At 37.1% G+C, this 10042-nt stretch overlaps 1 protein-coding gene across 1 annotated transcript; it reads right to left on the bottom strand.

Moving 5' to 3' along the window:
* Positions 1-1537: 1537 nt before the first annotated feature.
* On the bottom strand, positions 1538-5922 carry LOC129112261 (phospholipid hydroperoxide glutathione peroxidase-like). Its single transcript, XM_054624288.1, has 7 exons — positions 5812-5922; positions 4094-4188; positions 3753-3897; positions 3511-3662; positions 2484-2508; positions 2304-2363; positions 1538-2102 (listed from the first exon to the last, which is right to left on the bottom strand). The coding sequence occupies exons 1-7, from the start codon at positions 5875-5877 to the stop codon at positions 2070-2072; spliced, it is 576 nt and encodes a 191-aa protein (XP_054480263.1). The 5' UTR covers positions 5878-5922; the 3' UTR covers positions 1538-2069.
* Between the last annotated feature and the right edge of the window lie 4120 nt (positions 5923-10042).

The raw sequence follows: 10042 nt of genomic DNA on the forward strand, positions 1-10042 counted from the left end.
ATTTATTGTCTGTGTAGTTGTATATGTGTATTTATTGTCTGTGTAGTTGTATAGTATGTGTATTTATTGTCTGTGTCTGTGTAGTTGTATAGTATGTGTATTTATTGTCTGTGTAGTTGTATAGTATGTGTATTTATTGTCTGTGTCTGTAGTTGTATAGTATGTGTATTTATTGTCTGTGTAGTTGTATAGTATGTGTATTTATTGTCTGTGTAGTTGTATAGTATGTGTATTTATTGTCTGTGTCTGTAGCTGTATAGTATGTGTATTTATTGTCTGTGTAGTTGTATAGTATGTGTATTTATTGTCTGTGTAGTTGTATAGTATGTGTATTTATTGTCTGTGTAGTTGTATAGTATGTGTATTTATTGTCTGTGTAGTTGTATAGTATGTGTATTTATTGTCTGTGTAGTTGTATAGTATGTGTATTTATTGTCTGTGTAGTTGTATAGTATGTGTATTTATTGTCTGTGTAGTTGTATTTATTGTCTGTGTATGTATGTATTTATTGTCTGTGTAGTTGTATAGTATGTGTATTTATTGTCTGTGTAGTTGTATAGTATGTGTATTTATTGTCTGTGTAGTTGTATAGTATGTGTATTTATTGTCTGTGTAGTTGTATAGTATGTGTATTTATTGTCTGTGTAGTTGTATAGTATGTGTAGTTATTGTCTGTGTAGTTGTATAGTATGTGTATTTATTGTCTGTGTAGTTGTATAGTATGTGTATTTATTGTCTGTGTAGTTGTATAGTATGTGTATTTATTGTCTGTGTAGTTGTATAGTATGTGTATTTATTGTCTGTGTAGTTGTATAGTATGTGTATTTATTGTCTGTGTAGTTGTATAGTATGTGTATTTATTGTCTGTGTAGTTGTATAGTATGTGTATTTATTGTCTGTGTAGTTGTATAGTATGTGTATTTATTGTCTGTGTAGTTGTATAGTATGTGTATTTATTGTCTGTGTAGTTGTATAGTATGTGTATTTATTGTCTGTGTCTGTGTAGTTGAGCTGCTGCTGTGTAGTTGTATAGTATGTGTATTTATTGTCTGTGTAGTTGTATACTAAAGGAATATAATTTTCGTCTTGACCCCAAGAAAATGGAATTGCAGGTAAAAAATAATAAATATATATATAAACTCACTACCATTTATAGGATAAACTGAAATTATGAGATGTTTCGACAAAATTATTTTGGTACACTTGGAACCATATTAATTACTAGTATAACCTCATTTTTTATTTTATTTGTGAGGGCAAGCTTACCACTCAAAATATAGCGTTTTCAATATACATTAATAATTTATTAATATTTACTTTGGTTTAAATATATCGGTTATTTTAAGGAAATCCATTTCTCCTACAATTACCCATTCCCAGGAAATTTAAACTTAAAAAAAAAGAAACCGGATACTCGTATAACAGACCAATAAAATGAAGTTTAAGGACATACTGTACATTAAAAAAATATATAAGAGCAAAACCTTGAATAAGCTTAAAACTATCACTAACACCAATTTAGTAACCATACATGAAGCCAGGTGAGAAAAATGTTTAATAGGTGCATGTAAATTGACAAATTAGGCTCCTTGACAGCATTTATTTTCCAATTTCATCACATGACAAGTCATGAGCTACAGATACAATAATGGACCCTTCGACAAGTTAAGTGCAAATAATACTATCAGTGGCTTTTCAGAAATGTATTAAATATATGGCAACTTATGTCCTTACATTAAATGGACATTAACACATTAACAAACTTGTCACTTAACATTCAGAAAGGACTACATGGTATTTGTATTGGAAAGAGGAATGGCTGAGTCTGAAGTAAGATGTGAAGGGTCTCTACTTTAAATAATTAATGAATGTCCTCTCTTATGATCTTTAGGGGTCTGGCATGGGTGTGTTCTGGGAGTTAGTTGCACGCTTGGGGTCATCAGGCCTGCCCTTCCCAATGTTGGGTTTACAGACAGGCCGTCACTGGTCCAGACACACACATACACACCAATACCCTTAAGTACATGGGAGAGGTCAGGAGTCAACCCAACACACAGGAGACAGCAGTATTACATGTACGTAGGCAGGTCCTTTTCCACCACCTGTAAAGAGAAATAAGTAGAAAGTGTGCATCACCATGGACAGATATGTACTGTTCACTGCAAATCTGAGTAACATATGGATAAAAAAGCAAAAATCTGAATAATGGATTATTAATTACCAATTCCCCTACCCCTTTAATCCATCCATTTTATAGTTTTCATGCACAAAAAACATAATTTAAAGCACAGCATGCAACTTACGCTGGGATCATCTGTTGGCCCGTATCTCTTCACAACTTGTCCTTCTCTATTAATCAGAAACTGTTGAGAATAACATATACAAATATTAGCATTTATTGATTGTATTTTTCATGCAGTTGTGGGCCAAATTTAACTGAAGATGCTTAGAAAGAGAGAGTGCCAACTACATTAGCTAATTACCTTTGTGAAGTTCCATTTGATGTTACTGTAGAGAGGGGGAAAAAAATACAACATCACAATCTGCGGTTTCAACCTTCATGTAGCACAGCCTCAATTCACGTTGGTTACAATAAATTACAATAGTGACAATTTTCAGGGAGGGCAGATATTTAATTTAAAGAGTAACTTCACAAGCCAGTCCTGCAGCGGCATGATCTGCGTCACCGCTATCCACTTATATGCCCAGTATATGACACATTTTCACCAAAATATGTTGAAAGGCCACAAAAAACACATTTTATGCCTACATGGTGTGAATGTTTACACCCTATATGTTAGACAAATGGTATCAAGACGAAAAGAGAAGCCGACAAATGCTGGTTGTTCAGACGTAGCTTATTAAGGTTACTTTATTTACAACACGATTGGTTTTGGTATAGTAGCAGTAATTCAGTGTAAGAACTTAACTGATTTAAAATCCCTTTTCAACACCAATAATAACCATGATAGAATAATCTCTTCAATTTTACCCCACCCAAAGCAAATGAGGAACAAAGAGGAGTTAAGAAGGGTAACATTTAAAAAAAACTATATTTACATTACATTACATTACGATGTTAAACTGAACAGGAAGTGTAACATTTAAAAAAAACTATATTTCTATGAAAAATAAATAATATATGCTACAAATATATATATATATATATATATATATATATATATATCAAAACATGCTTTGCATCTTTTGTTCCCCCTTCAGCTATGCTGCATTTGCTGCAGGATAACATGAATATAGACACACAGCGCACACTTTATAAAAAATGAAAATTAATTTAACCTCTCACGCATAATTGTATGTTATACAGACAAATTATATAAAATTGGATCGAACACATAATGGTCGTTATTAACAATAATGCGCTGAAAACAAAACTCATTAATGATACATGAACAGGATCTAACACTTAAGGCTGTTACTCATTTTGCATTGACAATGTCATGACACTTTTTAGGAAGAGAACGGAACATTAGGACAACAACAACTTACTTTCCAAAAGTCCCTTTGCCTTTAGGTTGTGCTTTCATCCACTTCCAAAGAGGGTGAGCGTTGTCTCCGTTTACCTCAATCTTACTGAAAAGGTCAAACTCAGCGTTGTAACCTTTGGCAAATTCTTTAATATCTGCATCAGTCCCTGGCTCCTTGATCATACAAAAAAAAAAAAAAGATACATTTAGAACATCTGAAATTATGACTATAAATCTGTGTTGTCATCAGTTTATCCTTGTTACCTGTCCTCCGAACTGGTTGCATGGGAAGCCCATTATGCGTAAACCTTGCTCAGCGTAGGAGGCGTGCATTCCCGCTAGCTGAGTGTAGTTTACCTTGGTCTTTCCTCATTTAGAGGCTACATTTACAATGATGCAAACATACCCCCTGGAAAGGAAAAACAAGAGGTTAAACTGAGAAAATAATTCTGGGAAATACTGCTCATTTGTGAAGTCCAAACACAGTAACTGGAAAAAAAAAATTCAACTCTATACTGCAGTTCATTCAAACTCTATTAGTCATACATTCCACAGCCTTTATTGGACCACAATAGTGCATGGTATAATAATGTAAGATATTTTACCTGTATTTCTCAAGAGACACCTCATTGCCATCAATATCATTGGCAGAGAACTCGTAGATTGCCTTGGCATTCTGCCAGTCTGCCACCTGAGCACACTGCATATAGAAGTGAAGAAACAAAACAGTATGTAGGTGAGAAGTGTGTGATTGAGTAAGACAGTCAAAGTGCATAGATTCGTCACGGCTAAAGTCCAAGAAAGCAGGCCAAAGGGCAACAGTAAGCTCAGGCCTGAGAGATACACAAGATGAGGAAGCACGTGTGTGTCATTAATAATGTCCTCATCCTTGAATTTACGTAAAGAACAGCTTCAACATTATGTGGATAATTGCTGCGTTTACTGCTAGGCATTAGCACGTGGGACATGAAAAGATAACACGTGAAGGAGCTTCTGTTGATCTGATGTTCATGTTCATCAACTGACTTAATACAGACTGTGACATGGACTATAAGCAACATGAATTCTATTCTATTCATTCTATCTTTATTTTGTTGTATAGTATATAGAGACAGGTGTCTGATCTTCTAATTTAACTATACATGGTGTATGTTAGGCTGCTGTCTCTGTTTGTACCTCCTTGTCCTTGGTCATGGTGGCCACAGCACTTAAAAGAATAAACTTCATAATTCTCAAAATTCTGACCCTTTGCTTTTTTATTAACAGCATTTACTTGTACTTTTACTTTCAATACTTAAGTACATTTAATATCAGAAAATTAATTTTGATACTTAAGTACAGTAAATATCAGATACTTTAAGACTTTTACTCAAGTAGTATTCTAATAGGTGACTTTCACTTTTACTGGAGTCATTTCCCAGTAAGGTATCTTTACTTTTACTCAAGTATGGCTTTTGGGTACTTTATACACCACTGGTATAGTATGTGTAGTTGTATAGTATGTGTATTTATTGTCTGTGTAGTTGTATAGTATGTGTATTTATTGTCTGTGTAGTTGTATAGTATGTGTATTTATTGTCTGTGTAGTTGTATAGTATGTGTATTTATTGTCTGTGTTGTAGTATGTGTATTTATTGTCTGTGTAGTTGTATAGTATGTGTATTTATTGTCTGTGTAGTTGTATAGTATGTGTATTTATTGTCTGTGTAGTTGTATAGTATGTGTATTTATTGTCTGTGTAGTTGTATAGTATGTGTATTTATTGTCTGTGTAGTTGTATAGTATGTGTATTTATTGTCTGTGTAGTTGTATAGTATGTGTATTTATTGTCTGTGTCTGTGTATAGTATTGAGCTGCTGTGCTGTGTAGTTGAGCTGCTGCAACACTTGAATTTCCCCCATGGGGATCAATAAAGGAATATAATAAGAATGGCATCTTTATCTCTTCACGTTATCCGAGCCAGCACAGCCCTTTAGCTAACAGCCACGCTTTCGTTACAGAAATGTGGGTTGATTTTCCGTGACGCAGCCAATGAGAACAGATTCAGGGCTAAACCTTTAGTTAAATCCTTTCATGAACCTTTAACTACCATTCAAAACAAAGCGCTACTCCTCGGAAATGTTGTCTTTTACACGAAACTCGTGTTAGTGGTTGAGTCAGCATCGGACCCATTTGACCGCTACTCCACATTTAAAAATAGAAACGCTTAATCCGACACACATGTTGTTGTTGTTGAGCATACAGTCAGAAACGGATACATCATGTTTCAGAACATTTCACACATTAAGAGATAAAGACGTGTTGTCATGCTCTGCACACTCACCATGCTTCGCTGTAATCCTCTGCTTCCTAACAGACCCAATAACACAGTCGCTCTTAAGAGCTTCATAGCCGCGACAGTGACGCCTCCTAACACATGACCTGTAACCACGCCCCATTTAGGGACTTCCGTTTCTCAATATGTGAACTTCGTGAACTTGTGAAACGTCATCTAGCGGCCCAAGTACTGTTCCAAAACACAAGTTCGCATCCAGCCAAGTACGGTCCAGATACCCGGATGTGTCCTCGCTCCGCCCATTATATCGGGGATGCATCGGACTTGTGGAGACTTGTGTGGACTTTCACCAGGACAGCCAAGTCTCCCAGAATGCATTTCACCAGCCAAGTATCCCAGAATGCATTTCACCAGCCAAGTATCCCAGAATGCATTTCACCAGCCAAGTCTCCCAGAATGCATTTCACCAGCCAAGTATCCCAGAATGCATTTCACCAGCAAACAAGAGCCGACAGTAGCGGAGACGGCTCACAACTGTCAGTTATAACTGTCTAAATACTGCTGTTGTTGTGTAACGGAATTTAGTTTTAACATTTTTTTAAGCGAGAATGTAGTTGTTAAGACTTAAAATATGCGGTCGATTTATCAAGATAGAGCCTGTTTGAAAAAAGCGCCGACGTTTGTCGGAGATGAGAGGACCAGAGAGGAGACCGGGCGGTGGTGCTCATGCATCCCGCTGACAGCAGCCTGATCTCGGCAAGGCCTCTCCAGATGTGCCGCTGGCTCCGGTGTCTCTGTGGTTGTGGTTGCAGATGTAACACAAAACATATACATATTAATATTTTAATATTTTCTAAATGAAAACGAAAAAAGGCAGGGTTGTGTTTTATATCATATTTCGTTTTATTGTCAATATATTTATTTGTATTCTTATTTTTTATTTTATTCTATTTTTATTTTATTGTATAATATGTGTATTTATTATCTGTTTCTGTGTAGTTGAGCTGCTGCAACACCCGAATTTCCCCCATGGGGATCAATAAAGGAATATAATAATAATAATAATATATATGACTGAAGATAACCGGAGTAGGCGGGACCGACGAGCTGAGTTGGTGACGTTCATCGTCATCAAGTTGCTGTTCCAATTGCAAAATGACCGTACTGCGTCCTCGGGAGTTTGTACTCCCGAGTCGAACTATCCAAGTATGAACTTGCAAGTTTGCAAGTCCATACTTGACCATACTTGGTATTGAGAAAACGTGTGGTTGCAAACTTGCAAGTTCAGACTTGATAGTTCCACGGGAGTACAAACTCCCGAGGACGGGAGGACGCAGTACGTCATTACGTCATTTTGCAATTGGAACAGCAGCGAACTTGATGACGTCACCAACGTCACCAACTCAGCTCCGTCGGTCCCGCCTACTCCGGTTATCTTCAGTCATATATATTGACAATAAAACGAAATATGATATAAAAACAACCCTGCCTTTTTTCATTTTCATTTAGAAAATATTAAAATATTAATATGTATATGTTTTGTGTTACATCTGCAACCACAACCACAGAGACACCGGAGCCAGCGGCACATCTGGAGAGGCCTAGCCGAGATAAGGCTGCTGTCAGCGGGCTGCATGAGCATCACCGCCCGGTCTCCTCTCTGGTCCTCTCATATCTCTATATATATCTATCTATCTATATATAGATAGATATAGACCGCCCGGTCTCCTCTCTGGTCCTCTCATATCTCCGACAAACGTCGGCGCTTTTTTCAAACAGGCTCTATCTTGATAAATTGACCGCATATTTTAAGTCTTAACAACTACATTCTCGCTTAAAAAAATGTTAAAACTAAATTCCGTTACACAACAACAGCAGTATTTAGACAATGATAACTGACAGTTGTGAGCCGTCTCCGCCACTGTCGTCTCTTGTTTGCTGGTGAAATGCATTCTGGGATACTTGGCTGTCCAAAGTCCACACAAGTCTACTCCGATGCATCCCCGATATAATGGGCGGAGCAAGGACACTTCCGGGTATCTGGACCGTACTTGGCTGAATGCGAACTTGTGTATTGGAACAGTACTTGGGCCGCGCTAGATGACGTTTCACAAGTTCACGAGGACACAAGTACAGAGAAGTTCACTTATTGAGAAACGGCCTTTACCAGTGTCACTTTGGGGCAGAGGAAACAGTTTGTGAAGCCCAACATTGACAGCTTTTTGAGGTTAATTAGCAAAGTTCCCTTTTACACAGCCAACAGTTACAGAACAACAATCTTTAATATGGAGTAGTCTTTCTGTCTTGTTGATTGTACATTACATTACATTACATTACAGTCATTTAGCAGACGCTTTTATCCAAAGCGACTTACAGGAAGTGTATTCAACATAGGTATTCAAGAGAACTACTAGTCACCAGAAGTCATAAGTGCATCTCCTTTCTTAAACAAGCATCTTAAAGCATAAACCAGAGCAAAAGTATAGTGCAGAGGCAAATTACTACGAAAACAATAATTGCAACAGACTAATACGAATATAATAAGTGCTACAAAATACTACCAATAGGATAAGTGCAGTAAACGAATACGAATTCAATTGTAGTCCAACATTTGTCTCTTTTAGCTCTTTAGTTGGTCTCCTCAACTCCTGAGTAAAATATCTGCCTTTTTAGGGCCCGAGCACTGACGTACTCAGAGCGTAGGACCTATTGTTCTTTGAATGTATTTGGTGTCTTTCAACAGGGAAAAGAGGTGCTTGGGATAAACGTACACTCTTGAAATTTTGCAAATCAATCTGACTCGGCGAAAATAGCAAGATTTTTGGGGTGTTGGGCTGAGGTCGGAGCAATTGGCTCGATAGCGCCCCCTTTTGACAATCCCCAACGCTGCGTTTCACCTAGCTGCGTGAAATTTGGTAGGTATATGTAACATGATGGGAGGTACAAAAAAATTCAGTTGGACGTATGCCCTAAACCCAACCGGAAGTCGGCCATTTTGAATTATATGACGTTTTTTGACCATTTCAAGGTGACGTACTTTAACGAACTCCTCCTAGAGATTTAACCTGATTGACTTCAAATTCGGTCAGTATGATCTTAAGAACTTTGCAGTCAAAAGTTATCAAAAGATCAAAAAGTTATCGAACTATGTATCCGTTGCGTTGCCTTCAAAAAACACCATTCACCATGAAACAGGAAGTTGTTTTAACTCGACCGTACATTGTCTAATATGCTCAAAATGTTTCATATGTCATGCCATCCTGACCCTGAAGACACCTTTATGTCAATTTAAAATCATAGTAATAGCGCCACCTAGTGGCAACAGGAAGTTACATGTTGTGTACTCTTTTTGTCAGAAAAGCCTTAAGACCTTGATAATGCTTCATTGTGAAGATTGTAAGGATTCGTTAAACGGCGGCGACGTGGCGGCATGGCGAATTTTGAATGATAGTCATAGCGCCACTTTCTGGTAACAGGAAGTTACTGATGCTATACTTTGGCTTGCCACAATTAGTAGGGAAACCAGATCCACCTCAAATTTGTTCCACACGTATGTAAGAAGTGCATAATGGCAGCCCATAAAGCATTTGATGTTTCATGAAACGCTGTTGCCGTGGCGACGCATTCTTCGAAGTGAAAAATTAAGATCTTTTTTAGGGATTAAAAATGCTCGAAACACAGCCAAACTTGTCACACACGTTTAGAGTCCATAATTGAGTTACCTGATATAGTTTTAATGCATTAGAGTGGCAATTCGGCTTGATAGCGCCCCCTACAAAACTTTGACGAACCACAACCACACTTGGCTCACACATTAAAAGTCCAAAATGTAGTTGCCTGATTTTTGCATACTGCTCCTAAATGCCAAGTCCTATTGCTTTACTTTATCTGTGTTATTACACACGCAATATCATCAATAGTTATAAAAAAGCTTGTTGATATCTCATTGCGTTTACAAGATATGGAGCCGTGAACATAATAGGGGCGTGGCTTTGTACAACAACACAATTAAATTGAAAACCGTTTGGCCTATCATCCCGAAACTTGCAGAATATGTTGGCATCGCAACCTGTAACAAACCCTGAAATTTTCATTCCTTTCATCCAATAGGGGCCGCTACAGTAATTTGGTCATTTCCTGTATTTTTAGGCATTTTTCATTGTTTTAAGGTATTGAACTTTAACGAACTCCTCCTAGAGAATTTATGCAATCGACTTCAAATTTTGACAGGATGATCTTAAGACCTTTAAGATGAAAAGATATTAAAAGCTTTACTTTT

This window comes from Anoplopoma fimbria, chromosome 3 (genome assembly GCF_027596085.1).
Source record: "Anoplopoma fimbria isolate UVic2021 breed Golden Eagle Sablefish chromosome 3, Afim_UVic_2022, whole genome shotgun sequence".
Taxonomy (NCBI): domain Eukaryota; kingdom Metazoa; phylum Chordata; class Actinopteri; order Perciformes; family Anoplopomatidae; genus Anoplopoma; species Anoplopoma fimbria.